The sequence below is a fragment of the Leucoraja erinacea genome, chromosome 5 (assembly GCF_028641065.1).
Source record: "Leucoraja erinacea ecotype New England chromosome 5, Leri_hhj_1, whole genome shotgun sequence".
Classification (NCBI taxonomy): Eukaryota; Metazoa; Chordata; class Chondrichthyes; order Rajiformes; family Rajidae; genus Leucoraja; species Leucoraja erinaceus.
In genome coordinates, this window is record NC_073381.1 from 83,949,145 (window position 1) to 83,965,067 (window position 15,923).

The 15,923-nt window shown below is 46.6% G+C and overlaps 1 protein-coding gene across 4 annotated transcripts in view; it reads left to right on the forward strand.

The window, feature by feature from the left end:
* Positions 1 to 15,923, forward strand: part of mia3 (MIA SH3 domain ER export factor 3) — a 77,876-nt gene that overhangs the window by 15,803 nt on the left and 46,150 nt on the right. For 3 of the 4 annotated variants that reach the window (XM_055636123.1, XM_055636124.1, XM_055636125.1), the window contains exons 4-7: positions 573 to 3,567; positions 5,314 to 5,985; positions 8,455 to 9,198; positions 15,623 to 15,741. In XM_055636123.1, the coding sequence (XP_055492098.1) occupies positions 573 to 3,567; positions 5,314 to 5,985; positions 8,455 to 9,198; positions 15,623 to 15,741 (4,530 nt within the window). The remainder of the gene's footprint in view (positions 1 to 572; positions 3,568 to 5,313; positions 5,986 to 8,454; positions 9,199 to 15,622; positions 15,742 to 15,923) is intronic. The other variant, XM_055636126.1, reaches the window with a different exon arrangement.

Below are 15,923 nucleotides of genomic sequence, written 5' to 3' on the forward strand. Positions count from 1 at the left end.
GGAGGTTGACTCAAAAGATTTCAAGGATGAATGGGTTAATATTTATGATGAGTATTTAATGGCTCTGGGCCTGTACTTGCTGGAGTTTGGAAGGATGAGGAGGAACCTCATCGAAACTTACCGAATAATGAAAGGCCTGGAGAGAGTGGATGTGGAGAGAATGTTTCCACTAGTGGGAGAATCTGGAATCACAGGGAAAAGCCTCAGAATAAAAGGACGTACCTTTAGAAAAGCGATGAAGAGGAATTTCTTTAGCCAGAGTGTAGTGAATGTGGAATTCATTGCTGTGAGACAGCTGTGGAAATCATTAAGTATTTTTAAAGTGGAGATTGACAGGGCCTTGATTAGTATGGCTGTCAAAGGTTATGGGGAGAAGGCAGAAGATTGTAGTTGAGAGGAAAAAATAGACCAGCCATAATTGAATGGCAGAGTAGACTTGTGCCGAATAGCCTACTTCAGCTCCTATGACATGGCTTAGTGATCTCACTGACTGAGAGCAGGTGAGCGGCTCCTGCCTCATTCCTCGCGTGAAGCTAATCTTATTTTATCCTCTTCTTTTCTTACGTTCACAGGACACGGATTTTGGTTGTTTCGGGGAAGGCGGAGAAGAGTTTGATGACGTGGATCTTGATGAACTGGTCAGAGCCGCAGGGTCAAGTGAAGACGAGAGCAGAGAGCATGTCGTAGAAAGGGGCACAGGTCCGAGAGAGAAGAGGGAGGATGATACGGGCCAAGGTGCTCCAGATGATGAGTTAGGGAAGACTTCGACAGAGCCTGGAGATAAATCTGGGGACGATCAAGCAAGCGAAGAGGAAGATGCAGTTCAGTCTGCAGAGGAGGAAGTCAGTGACTCCCAAACACAGGCTGAAAGCAGAGAAGTTGAAGCTGTAGATAGTGCACTAAATAATGAACAATCTCTTCATGTTGAAGATGAAGAATCTGCGGAAAAACCTGCTGATGTGGGTGATAATATTTCTTCTTTGGAAGACCATTCAACAAGAGAGGATGGTAGTAGCCACGTTAAAGTGGGCACGCGTTTGGAATCTAATTCTCAGGACCCAGAAAGCTCGCCTCCCACAGAGGAAGGGCGTGAAGGGCTACATCGAGGTAACGGAGACATTCGAGGGTCGGCGGGGTTGTGGGGTCGACTGGCAGAAAATCAACTTGAATCTCAAGAAGGCGAGCTGGAAGCATTTCATGAACTTGAGGGCTCTTCAGTATTAGTAACTGGATTTGGGTCAACAGATGATGCGGTTGTGGTAGATGACGAGGTGACCAGCAAAGTCACTGCATTAGATGAAGATCCAGAGTTTGATGCAGAATTGGAGACGGGAGATTTGGCCGAGTCTCTTGAGAGAATACCCTTGCTTTCGTATTTGGATACTAAATCACTCCCTGAACAAGGTGGTGTCAAAGATGAGGATGCTGTTGAAGACCATCATTTAAAATCTAGTGAAGGTAACACTGAAACTATAACTCAAACTCTGGATACTCCAGAGGCTTCCATCAGTACAGAAAAAGGACAGTGGTTGGATGGAGTAACTCAAGAAATTACTAAAAATGAGGAAATACTAACTTCAGAAGATACAAAAAGTGGAGGGCTAAGGACAACCCTGGGAGACACCATGTCTGCAGTTGTAAGTGGAGATGAGATAACGTCCAAGGTTATAGATCTGGACAATTCTGAAGACTTACCTGAAGACACGAGAGATGTAAGTCGTCAAGCTTATGAGGAGGAAGATAAGATCTATTTATTGAGTATGTCAGAGGAGGAGGCTGAAAATAAGCTTCTACGTTCAACCGATGAAGCAGTTGGAACCGAGGCTGATGTAGAGGAGGGTTCTCCTGAATCTGAAGCCGCAGTGCAGGCTCTCGACACAAGTTCAGAATGGGAAACCAATCACGACACAGAGGAAGAGGAAGAGGAAGAGGAGGGAGCGGAGCTGGAGCCACTCGATGCATCCAATGTCGAGGGTCAAGAATCAGGGCAGTACCAAGAAGGTAACTTGCAAACAGAGAGTGCCACCCCCAGAAAGATGGTGGTTGACGATGAATTTAAGAATGTCCCAGAAGTAGGGGAAAGTAATCAAGAAATTGAACTGCAAAGTGACGCTGAGGTTAAATCAGGGACTGAGATGAATCAATATCACCCAGAGTTTAACCAGTCAGAACCAGAAACTGGAGTGGACAAATCATCCGAGTCTTCTGAACATGCATCCTTTGAAAGACCTGGTACTGTAATTGAAGGGTTGAAATCAAAAGATGAAACCAAGGTGGTAACAAGAGAAGGGTTTCCTGCAGAAGACATCAATACCACACTTTCACAAGGTGAAGTGAAAGCTGAGGATGGGAAAAGCTCTTGGATGAGTGGCACAGACCTAGATGACCGCAAGATGCTGAAGCTAGAAGATGACGTGGGAGAGAAGGACCCGAGAGAAATAAAACTACCTTCAGATGGTTCCGTAGACCTGGCTGCCAATAGTATTTCAGAACAAGTCCAAGAAGAGGTGGATGATGTTGACAGTTTGTATGAACCATATGTTGAAGTGCAGCCAGATCAGCTGTTAGAGGATGAAAATGCTGCAGACGCCAGAATGGCGAGGGAACATGATGCCAACGCTAATCGTGAAGATGGATTAGACGATCAGGAGTTAGATATTGATGACATGATCGTAACAGAAGAAAGTAATATCGTGGAGCCAGAGGTTCTACAAGATGGAGGAGAAGAGGCCGCAAAGGGATTTAAGGACAGTACGGTTGAGGAAGATCATGAAGTAGAAAAAGAGGGAGCTCAGAACATTTACAAACAAGCAGATCAGATTGAAAGTCAGAAGGAATCAGAACAGCCCTCCCTTAGGCCACTGGATAAGGATGGTCTAAGTACAGAGGAAGAAGGCCGGTCTCAGGACTTGAAGCAACTTTCAGGGGAATTACATGAAGAAAGCAGCGAGTCCGATGAGGGTATTCAAACTGAAGAGAGTGCAGAGGGTGGGGACAGGGGGCCTGAGGCTTATCCGAAGAGTGAAAATACATCCAACCCATCTAAAGTTGAAGGGAACAAGACTGAAGAACTCACGCTAACCAGTAATGATATTGGGATACAAGACACAAGCAAAATGTTTGCAGGTCTAAAGTACCAGCAGGCTGTGGAGAAACTTATCATTTTGAAAGGCTCCTTGGGTGAAAAGAGCTTGGAACTCGTGCTAAAGTATCTGAGCCATCAGCAAGTTCTGGAAGTTGAAGCTGCACTTCAGGATTTGGAAGAGGCACTAAAGCTTGCAAAGTTATCCACAACCGACAAGCATATTGAGAATACTCTTGACGATATACTGGAGAAGGCAGAGTCAAACATCCTTGACATGGTGGACAATATGTTGGACAAGAGAGCTGAAATGAACCAGTTGAAGACGGAGGAAAAAGATCCGGAGAATGATGATGAAACAATGATCCTGAATGACCTTCAGGAGGCTTTATTTCAATTGAGGATTAAATACTCACCCATCAAGGAGAGCGTTGCTCTTGCCCCTGGAGAAGATTTGTCGCAGGAACGAATTCACCCCCACCATGGTAAAGGACGATATTATTTTGATGGTAGATGAAGGGGGGGGGAGGGAAGGGAGGGGTTGCATGTGTCAGTATCCGTGTGTGTGTGTTCTCAGGAACGTAACTATCAGAACTGCCATCGTAGCAACATACAATGCCCTGATCCATTCAGCTACACGATGCTCAACTGGAGGAAAGGAGGGAGATAAACCAGCTCTTGGGAGAGTGGTTGCAAAGTCAAAGCCTGTCACAGTTCCTCTATTGTCCTGTTCCCCTTGGGGGCAGAGAGGGTCATGAGAGATTCAACGGAGGATTTTGAGGTTCTGAAGGTTGTGGATAGAGAAGTAGATTGTCAGGAATCTCGTATCTCGTATGTGTATGTGACAAATAAACTTGACTTGACTTGAGGAACATAAACTAAAGGCAGTTGTTGAGAGAAGTGGAAGAGGGAACTTGTGGTGCACATGCCTCCAAGTGTGTTGCAAGCAGATTTGATCATCATGTTTTCCAAAAAGGATTGTGTATAAAGTTCAGTGAGTTGGGGAAAACAGAGCACTGGGATTAATTGTCCAGGTCCTGCAAGGCTAGGCAAGATGGGTCAAATGCCCAAGGATGGGCCTGTAGTATGATTTGACTGGATAGTACGCAATCAATGCATCTCAGAACACATGGCAATAATATGCAAATACCAAAAAAGGGGGCAAAGATCCACAGTGTTGGGCACAAGGGGAGGAGAGAAGACCAATGGATTGATTTACTGCAGACCCAGTGCCCAGTCTGGCCTTCTCTCTTCCAAACTCCTTGCCCAAGGTATTCCAAACACTGTCCCATTCACCCATCGCCCCTTCACTTGCTGATTCCCACTGGCTCCCAGTTAACTAATGCATTAAAGTTGAAAAATCTGCGTATTTCTGCAAAGTCCACCACTTCTACAATCCGTCAGGATCTGTTCTCTATTTTAATTTTGGTTTTCTGCCCTTTGCCAAATGTAATTGGTCCGGTCTTGCCTCAACGCCCCTCACGTTCCTTGGTGTCAGTTCCGAGAAGCCTCTTTGTCTGTGCACCAGCAGCAGAGTGGATGGGGATGGGGCCTTCTGTTGTGCCATTTGCAGAGATTACCGGATAGATTAAAACAGCCGAAAAAGTGGCTAGTTCCGGGAAGGAGAGAGGATAAAAGTCAGCAGGAGTCTCCCCTTCCCTTGATGAGTAATACACCTGTGCTCAAGAGCTGGAGCTCAGTGAAAGCTTGTTGGGAACTAACTGGAACAGTTGACAGAGACCATGGAATTCAGCCATTGACTATGCTACCACACCTCTGCAAGAATGCTGGTTTGTGTCTGATCCCAATTAAACAGGGGCAGGAGTAGGCCACCTGGCCCCTCAATCCTGCCCTCCATTCAATGAAATCGTGGCTGATCTGTGCTCGTCTCAACTCCTCTCCTGTGCCAGTTCCCCAGAACCCAAATGTTTTTTTTGATCTTTCAAATATTTATCCATCTCCACTAAATATTTCTAATCATACCAATTCTACCACTCTCAGGCAGAGAATTCCAGAGATTCCCCACCTTGTTGGAGCAGAGCTTTCTACATACTTTAGTTTTAAAACTATTGGTCCCTTATCTGGTATTTATTTCCCCTTGTTGAAGACTCTTTCGCCAATGAAAAAAAATCTCACCTATACCCAATCAAGCCTCCTTCGGATCTTGTAAGTATGAATAAGGACACCACTCATTTTTCTGAACTCAAACTTTTCTTTTTATTGTCTGATAGATTCATTGGACCAAGGTAAGCAGGGAGCACCAGATGAGGAGGAGAAGGAGGAGGAGGAAGAGGAAGTGGAGGAGAAGGAAGAGGAGAAAAAAGACCAGCTGGAAAAAAGTCTGCATTCTCCGCTTGTAACGAAGAATGTATCACATTCAGGGGGAAAGCAGGAGCCGAGCGCAGTTGAAGGGTCACAGGGAAATGTGGACTCTACAGAGGCTGCAGCGTCTCAGAAGAGAGAGGAGGTTAAAGAGACTGCAAGGGAAACATCTTCTCCAGAGAAGGACAGGGAAAAAGAGCTTCCTTCTGTAAGCAGTCCAGAGGGTGGAATAGGTCGAGCACAGGAGGAGGCTGTGGCAGACCCAGCAACTCCGCGTGTAACACAGAGAGAGTCTTCTCCAGAGGGAGGTGCTGGACATGACGAGATAGGACAGAGCAAAGGCAGGGAGCATGCGAGAGGAACAGGCTCCCCGATGGTCGGAGAAGGAGCGCAGGAGGAGGAGGTGGTCCGGGGTGGGTCTGTCCTGAAAGCTGAGGACGAGGAGGCGTCGCTGGGAAAGTCGGAGGGGATGGACGTTGGGGGCGACAGTGCCCCGAGGGAAGAGCAGCAAGAGATGGGCGATGTGGGTGAGGCCACAACCGAGGGTGTTGCCGAGAAGGCTCGTCTGGAGGAGGCGAGAGGTAGGTGCATAGTAACTCGCTGCTGGCTACAGTAGTTGTTCTTTCCCACATACTCCCCTGTATAACCTTCCCTTTTGTGAGTCCATATCAAACCCACATGGTGATTTCAGGGGAAGTACTTGATGAGCAGTACAACACCTTGGGACATCCTGACGCCGTGAAGGGGGTTAAAATCCTGCTCATCTCCAGACCATAGCAGATTTAGACATTCCAGGGACCATGATATGGTTTAGTGACTCCAGATCTTGAGGCATTTGAGGAAAGATGTTTGAATCACTGCATGTTAAGGGCCTGTCCCACTTAGGTGATTTTTTTTAGGCGACTATGGGTGACTGCCGAAAAATGTAACGTGTTGAACATTTTTTGCCGACAGTGGCAACAATTTGGGTTGTCGTAGGTGCTGTCATAGGTTGCTGCCGGTGCTGACCAGTGAATTCCATTGTCCTGGTCGCTGGCAGTCGCCTAGCAACTCGTCTAAGTGGGACCGGCCCTTTAGGCTTTTGATATCAGAGACTGGACAGGGAGGAAATGATAGCTTCCAGGTTGGGAGTCTGTGACCAGTCGGGGTGTGGCAGCGATTGGTGCAACTGTTCACAATCCATATCAGTCATTTAACATGGAACAGTACAGCACAGGAACAGGTTCCATGGCCCACAATGTTTGTGCCGAGCAAGATTCCAAGATAAACTAATCTCATGATCCATATCTCTGCAGTCCCTGCATATCCATGTGCCTGGGCTTAGAAGGGTTCTGACCCCAAATGCCACCTATCCATTGTTCTGCAGAGATGCTCAGACTGAAAAGGGTCTCGACCCGAAACGTCACCCATTCCTTCTCTTCAGAGCTGCTGCCTGACCTGCTGAGTTAATCCCGCTGAGTTACTCCAGCGTTTTGTGTCTAGCTGAAGAGATGCTGCCTGACCTGCTGAGTTAATCCAGCACCTTGTCGTTTTGTGTAAACCAGACTGTAGTTCCTTGTTTCTACCTGAGCATTTCCTTCATTGTCTGATTTTATTTTAGATTTCCATCTGCAGGTTTTGATTTTCAGAATATTAATTTAGAATGGTGAGAGATCACGGGTCTCCGCAGGGCCTGAGTGCTCTGCACATGAATCAAATTGGTAACAAAAGAGAGCAGCAGGAGGAACTCTGCGGTTCAGGCAGCATCCGTGGAGGGCAACAACCTAGCTTGGATGGGTCATTTTGATCGGCATGCCGAATTAGGCCAAAGGACTTGTTTCTGTGCTGTACATCTCTGACCGTCGCTGTTTCTGGTTGAGATCCTTCATCTAGACCAGTGGTTCCCAACCTTTTTTTGGCCATGCCCCACCTAATCACCTCTAAAATCCTGATGGCCCCCCATTACTTTCCCTTGAGAGAAAACGGAGGAAATCGATATTATAAGGGTAACTTAGCAAAAGCTCTTTGAATCGCATTTCTAAATCCAATTCAATAAATAAGTTTCTCCCATGACCTCGCACGCTTCGTGCGACGTGCATGAAGAGCGATGGTGCGGTGATTATATAATAACTACACAATAAAGACCTTTTTTACCCCCAAAAAATTATTTACTCAAAATAACATCTGAAACATAAACTACATATGTTTACCTGATGGAAAATCCAAAAAAAAAAAAAATTGAAAATTTGGACCCGACCTCCTCAGTCGCGCTCAATTGCCCCCCTTAAAAATCAAATTGCCCCCCCTGTGGGGCGTACGCCCCACCTTGGGAACCACTGGTCTAGACTGAAAGTGTAGGGGAGATGTAGGCAGTACCATAGGCTGGGAGATAGGGGTGAAGCAAGAGCTGGCAAGTGGGTGGATACAGGTGAGGAAGGGTTGAATGGCACATAACAGCCAGGTGGGGGAGGGATTATGGGGTGAAGGCAGGAGAATGGAGTTGAGAGGGAAAGATAGATCAGCCATGATTGAATGGCAGAGTAGACTTGATGGGATGAATGGCCTAATTCTGCTTCTATAACTTATGAAAACTGCTCATTGAAGTAGAATATTTCTAGTGCCTGAAAAATTGATGATCATAAATTTGAGGCAATTGGCAAAGAATCTGGAAGCAAAATGAGGAGAGGTTCCAGTGCAATAAGCAATTAGGATTTGGAACATGCCATCCATAACACAAACTAATCTTCACCCCCTCCCCTTTGGCCATTTTTTTTTTTGATCTTTCAAATATTTATCCATCTCCACTAAATATTTCTAATCATACCAATTTTACCACTCTCAGGCAGAGAATTCCAGAGATTCCCCACCTTGTTGGAGCAGAGGTTTCTACGTACTTTAGTTTTAAAACTATTGGTCCCTTATCTGGTATTTATTTCCCCTTGTTGAAGACTCTTTCGCCAATGAAAAAAATCTCACCTATACCCAATCAAGCCTCCTTCGGATCTTGTAAGTATGAATAAGGACACCACTCATTTTTCTGAACTCAAACTTTTCTTTTTATTGTCTGATAGATTCATTGGACCAAGGGAAGCAGGGAGCACCAGATGGGGAGGAGAAGGAGGAGGAAGAGGAAGTGGAGGAGAAGGAAGAGGAGCAAAATGACCAGCTGGAAAAAAGTCTGCATTCTCCGCTTGTAACGAAGAATGTATCACATTCAGGGGGAAAGCAGGAGCCGAGCGCAGTTGAAGGGTCACAGGGAAATGTGGACTCTACAGAGGCTGCAGCGTCTCAGAAGAGAGAGGAGGTTAAAGAGACTGCAAGGGAAACATCTTCTCCAGAGAAGGACAGGGAAAAAGAGCTTCCTTCTGTAAGCAGTCCAGAGGGTGGAATAGGTCGAGCACAGGAGGAGGCTGTGGCAGACCCAGCAACTCCGCGTGTAACACAGAGACATACCTGGGGAGGGGCTGAGCAAGTGGAGGCACCTCCTCTGAACATTACAAAGAGGATGGAAGAGGCTGGGAGAGAGTCTTCTCCAGAGGGAGGTGCTGGACATGACGAGATAGGACAGAGCAAAGGCAGGGAGCATGCGAGAGGAACAGGCTCCCCGATGGTCGGAGAAGGAGCGCAGGAGGAGGAGGTGGTCCGGGGAGGGTCTGTCCTGAAAGCTGAGGACGAGGAGACGTCGCTGGGAAAGTCGGAGGGGATGGACGTTGGGGGCGACAGTGTCCCGAGGGAAGAGCAGCAAGAGATGGGCGATGTGGGTGAGGCCACAACCGAGGGTGTTGCCGAGAAGGCTCGTCTGGAGGAGGCGAGAGGTAGGTGCATAGTAACTCGCTGCTGGCTACAGTAGTTGTTCTTTCCCACACACTCCCCTGTACAACCTTCTCTTTTGCGAGTCCATATCAAACCCACATGGTGATTTCAGGGGAAGTACTTGATGAGCAGTACAACACCTTGGGACATCCTGACGCCGTGAAGGGGGTTAAAATCCTGCTCATCTACAGACCATAGCAGATTTAGACGTTCCAGGGACCATGATATGGTTTAGTGACTCCAGATCTTGAGGCATTTGAGGAAAGATGTTTGAATCACTGCATGTTAAGGGCCTGTCCCACTTAGGTGATTTTTTTTAGGCGACTATGGGTGACTGCCGAAAAATGTAACGTGTTGAACATTTTTTGCCGACAGTGGCAACAATTTGGGTTGTCGTAGGTGCTGTCATAGGTTGCTGCCGGTGCATTCCATTGTCCTGGTCGCTGGCAGTCGCCTAGCAACTCGTCTAAGTGGGACCGGCCCTTTAGGCTTTTGATATCAGAGACTGGAAAGGGAGGAAATGATAGCTTCCAGGTTGGGAGTCTGTGACCAGTCGGGGTGTGGCAGCGATTGGTGCAACTGTTCACAATCCATATCAGTCATTTAACATGGAACAGTACAGCACAGCACAGGAACAGGTTCCATGGCCCACAATGTTTGTGCCGAGCACGATTCCAAGATAAACTAATCTCATGATCCATATCTCTGCAGTCCCTGCATATCCATGTGCCTGGGCTTAGAAGGGTTCTGACCCCAAATGCCACCTATCCATTGTTCTGCAGAGATGCTCAGACTGAAAAGGGTCTCGACCCGAAACGTCACCCATTCCTTCTCTTCAGAGATGCTGCCTGTCCCACTGAGTTACTCCAGCGTTTTGTGTCTAGCTGAAGAGATGCTGCCTGACCTGCTGAGTTAATCCAGCACCTTGTCGTTTTGTGTAAACCAGACTGTAGTTCCTTGTTTCTACCTGAGCATTTCCTTCATTGTCCGTTTTTATTTTAGATTTCCATCATCTGCAGGTTTTGATTTTCAGAATATTAATTTAGAATGGTGAGAGATCACGGGTCTCCACAGGGCTGGAGTGCTCTGCACATGAATCAAATTGGTAACAAAAGAGAGCAGCAGGAGGAACTCTGCGGTTCAGGCAGCATCCGTGGAGGGTAACAACCTAGCTTGGATGGGTCATTTTGATCGGCATGCCGAATTAGGCCAAAGGACTTGTTTCTGTGCTGTACATCTCTGACCTTCGCTGTTTCTGGTTGGGATCCTTCATCTAGACTAAAAGTGTAGGGGAGAAGTAGGCAGTACCACGGGCTGGGAGATAGGGGTGAAGCAAGAGCTGGCAAGTGGGTGGATCCAGGTGAGGAAGGGTTGAATGGCACATAACAGCCAGGTGGAGGAGGGATTATGGGGTGAAGGCAGGAGAATGGAGTTGAGAGGGAAAGATAGATCAGTCATGATTGAATGGCAGAGTAGACTTGATGGGATGAATGGCCTAATTCTGCTTCTATAACTTATGAAAACTGCTCATTGAAGTAGAATATTTCTAGTGCCTGAAAAATTGATGATCATAAATTTGAGGCAATTGGCAAAGAATCTGGAAGCAAAATGAGGAGAGGTTCCAGTGCAATAAGCGATTAGGATTTGGAGCATGCCATCCATAACACAAACTAATCTTCACCCCCTCCCGTTTGACCATCTATGCCATGCTGCCTCGGGGAAGCAGCCAACATCATCAAACACCATTCACACACCCGTCATTCTCTCTCTTCCCCGATCCCATCAAGATACAAAAGCTTGAAATTACATACCACCACATTTAGGAACAACTATTTATTTGCTATTATTAGACTCTTCAACTAATCATATGCTAGGAGTGCAATCCCAATCCTCCAATCTGCCAGTCGCAGGCCTTGTACATTTTCCTTATCTGCACTTTCTTTGTAGCTGCAACACCCTATTCTCCACTTTGTTTATTTTCCTTTTTGCACTACCTGACATAGGGTGCGATCTTCTTGGAGAGCAACCAAAACAGTTTTTCACTATTTTGTCCCATGTGACAATAATAAACCAGTATCAATACTGTAGTAATCTTGCAAAGAAATTTGCATAAATACTTAACCTAGAACAGTACAGCACAGGAAAATGTCTTTAGGCTTACAATATCAGTGCCAAACGTGATGCCAAGTTAAATTAATCTCTGCCTGCATGTGATCCACATTGCTCTACTCCCTGCATATTCACGTGCCTGCTTCCATCACCACCCCAGCAAAGGGTTCCAGGCGCCGACCACTCTCTATATAAAATACTTGTCCCGCACCTACAGTGCATTCAGAAAGTATTCAGACCCCTTCACTTTTTCCACATTTGTCACGTTACAGCCTTATTCTAAAATAGATTAAATTCATTTGTTTAATCATCAATCTACACACAATACCCCATAATAAAAAAACAAAAACGGGTGTTTAGAAATGTTTGCAATGTAATTAAAAAGAAATAACTGAAATATCACATCTACATAAGTATTCAGACCCTTTACTCAGTAATTTGTTGAGACACCTTTGGCAGCGATTACAGGCTCAAATCTTGTTGGGTATGACGCTACAAGCTTGGTACAACTGTATTTGGGTAATTTCTCCCATTCTTCGCTGCAGATCCTCTCAAGCTCCGTCAGGTTGGATGGGGAGCGTCGATGCACAGCTATTTTCAGGTCCCCCCAGAGATGTTCGATCGGGTTCAAGTCCGGGCTCTGGCTGGGCCACTCAAGGACATTCACAGACTTGTCACAAAGCCACTGCTGCATTGTCTTGGCTGTGTGCTTAGCGTCATTGTCCTGTTGGAAGGTGAACCTCCGCCCCAGTCTGAGGTCCAGAACGCTCTGGAGCAGGTATTCATCAAGGATCTCTCTGTACTTTGCTCCGATCTTTCCCGCGATCCTGACTAGTCTCCCAGTTCCTGCTGCTGAAAAACATCCCCACAGCAAGATGCTGCCACCACCATGCTTCACCGTAGGTATGGTATTGGCCAGGTGATGAACGGTGCCTGGTTTCCTCCAGGCTTGGCGCTTGGCATTCAGGCCAAAGAGTTCAATCTTGGTTTCATCAGACCAGAAAATCCTGTTTCTCATGGTCTGAGAGTCCTTTAGGTGCCTTTTGGCAAACTCCAAGCGGGCTGCTATGTGCCATTTACTGAGGTGTGGCTTCCGTCTGGCCACTCTACCATTAAGGCCTGATTGGTGGAGTGCTGCAGATATAGTTGTCCTGGAAGGTTTTCCCATCTCCACAGAGGAACTTGAGCTCTGTCAGAGTGACCATCAGGTTCTTGGTCACCTTCCTTCTCCCCCGATTGCTCAGTTTGGCTGGACGGCCAGCTCTATGAAGAGTCCTGGTGGTTCTAAAGTTCTTCCATTTAAGAATGACATAGGCCACTGTGCTCTTCAGGCCTGCAATGCTGTTGAAATTGTTTTATACCCTTCCCCAGATCTGTGTCTCGACACAATCCTGTCTCGGAGGTTTCCGGAGAATTCCTTCGTCTTCATGGCTTGGTTTTTGCTCTGACATGCACTGTCAATTCTGGGACCATTGTATAGACAGGTGTGTGCCTTTCCAAATCATGTCCAATCAATTTAATTTGCCACTGGTGGACTCCAATCAAGTTGTAGCAACATCTCAAGGATAATCAAGGGAAACAGGATGAACCTAAGCTCAATATTGAGTGTCATAGCAAAGGGTCTTAATACTTATGTAAATGTGATCTTTCAGTTATTTCTTTTTAATTACTTTGCAAAAATTTCTAAACACCTGTTTTTGTTTCTTCATTCTGGGGCATTGTGTGTAGATTGATGATTAAAAAAATTAATTTAATCCATTTTAAATTAAGGCTGTAATGTAACAAAATGTGGAAGAAGTGAAGGGGTCTGAACACTTTCTGAATGCACTGTAGATCTATAAACCGTCCCCCTCTCACCTTAAACCTATGCCCGCTTTTATTACATTTCCACCTGGGAAAGAAGTCCTGACTGTTTACCCTATCTATGCCTGTCAGGATTTTATATACTCCCATCAGATCCCTTCAACCTCTGACACTCCAGAGAAAGCAATCCAAGTTTGGCTCAAACTGTCCTTATAGCTAATACCTCCTAATCCAGGTATCATTTTTGATAAACCTCTTCTGCACCCTCTCCAAAACCTCTGCATCCTCTATCCTGCAATGGGGTGACTAAAACTGCACACAATACTTGGAGGGGGAAAATAAACGAGCACTCCTTCAGTTGCCCTTCAGAAGAGCCCACGCGGATTGAATGGTCAGAGCAGCCACTTGCACTCTGCCATTTATCGTCCAGTCTCTTGAGCACTTGACAATGTGGCGACTGAGCAGGGACGGGCGGCTCTCCCACGGTGCCGGTAGAAAATCCAGGTACTCAAAGGAAATTCTGGTGACTGCACTGCAGAAGTTGCTGCATTTCAAACAAAATAATAATAATAATAATGCACTTTATTGTCATTGTAAATACACACAACAAAATTTCAGGCGCACTGTGGGTGCCCAGCGAAACTCCAACGTAACAGATAAATAATAACGACAATGGAAACAACAAAAACGGCAAGAAAAACGTCAAGTCAAGTCAGAATGTGTAATATTTCACAGTATAGTGTTGTGGCAGTACAAAATATTGGGGGGGGGGGGGGGGGGGGGGGGGGGGGGGGGTGTTCAGTTCAGAGTGATGGCCTTGGGGTAGAAACTGTTTGTTAATCTTATGGTGTGTGATTTGATGGACCTGTAATGCTTTCCTGAGAGCAGAAGGGCAAACAAGTGATGTGCGGGATGAGATGAGTCCTTTAGTATGCATGATGCCTTCCGCAGGCAACGAGAGCTATAGATCTCTTCCAGGGCAGGCAGGTGTGTGTTGGTGATCTTCTGGGCTGTATTGATGACTCTCTGCAGAGCCTTCTTGTCAGCCGCAGAACTGTTGCCACATCACACCAGGATGCCATGTGTCAGGGCACTCTCTATGCAGCAATGGTAGAATGACACTAGCAGCTGTTGTGGCAAGTTGACTTTCCTGATTCAGAAGTAAAGTCGTTGTTGTGCCTTCTTTACCAGGGAGTGCATGTTAGTTGACCACCTGAGATCTGCTGAGATGTGGGTGCCCAGGAACCTGAAACTGGAGACTCTGTCCACTCTTTCTCCGTTTATGTGGAGTGCGGGATGGTCACCCTACTTCTTCCTGATGTCAATGATGAGCTCTTTTGTTTTCTTTGTATTGAATGCTAAATTGTTTTCTGAGCATCAGCCTATTACCGTCTGTACCTCCTCCCTGTAAGCTGACTCATCGCCCTCAGTGATCAGCCCCGTCACTGTCGTGTTGTCTGCAACTTTTTTGATGGTGCTTGTGCTGTGGGTCGGTATGCAGTCATAGGTATAGAGGGAGTAGAGGAGGGGACTCAGCACACAGCCTTGTGGAGCTCCTGTGCTGAGTGTCAGAGTGGGGGAGTTATGGGGTCCCATCCTGACTGACTGCGGCCGGTCCATAAGGAAGTCCTTAATCCATAGGCAGATGTTGTGTTCGAAGCCTAGGTCGGACAGCAGGGAGACCAGTCTACTGGGTACGATTGTGTTAAATGCAGAGCTGCAATCCACAAATAGCAGTCGTGTGCATGCTCTCCGTTGTTCCAGGTGGAGCAGTACAGTATGGAGGGTAGTGGCAATGGCGACGTCTGTTGATCTGTTTGCTCTGTACGCATATTGGTGTGGATCTAGGGTTGATGGGAGAGCGGCCCTGATGTGCTTAAGGACCAATCTCTCCAGGCGCTTCATAATTATTGGTGTTAGTGCAACCAGCCTGTAGTCGTTGAGGCAGGCTATGGCTGTCTGCTTTGGAACTGGCACTATTTCCAATATTTTTTTAAGTATGTGGGGACCATGCGTTGTGCCAGGGATTGATTGAAGATTTTTGTAAATATACGTCAGTTAACTCAACAACACAGTCTCTGAGAACCCATCCTGGGACTCTGTCTGGACCGGCTGCCTTCCGTATGTTAACATTCCAGCGTATGTGTGTGACAACAGCAGACTGTATGATGAGTGTCTGGCTGTTGGGTGCTGGAGCTGGAGTAGTGGGCATGACCGTCTCTCTCCTCTCATGGCGGTCAATTAAGTGGTTGAGCTGTTCTGCCAGAGAGGCACTGTTGCTGGTGGCTGAGTTGGTCTTGTTTTTGTAGTTTGTGATGTGTTGTATATCTTGTCATACGCGATGGGAGTCTGAGATGTTGAAGTGACTCTCTATCCTTCCACCTAAACACAAATCGAACCAGGATTTCTCAAACACAAATCCAGCCAGGTACTAGAATCTTCCACCGGGTGAATGTGATGTTTCCTGTTCGCAGTTGATTCATTCACTGTTTTGTGTTCCATGTGGAATGTCAGGGTCTCCAGCCTCCCAGGAAAAGAGTCAGTGGTTGCCGTGGGTTATCTCCGCACTGGAAGGGGTCATCATGGCTACCAGCAACACCCTGGGACCGATTGCTCATTCCCTCTCTGAGTCCGTAAGTACCTCTGTTTATTCTTCGCCTTTCGGCTTCCCGCTGGTGTGCGCTGCTGTGAGTGCCAGATATTTGTGCTAATTTAGTCTCTGATAATTCTCATCCTTGGTGTGTGTTGTGGTCCCAAACCTGACCTACTCCTCATACAACAACAGTAACCAGCATACAGATTCTTGATTAGCAAG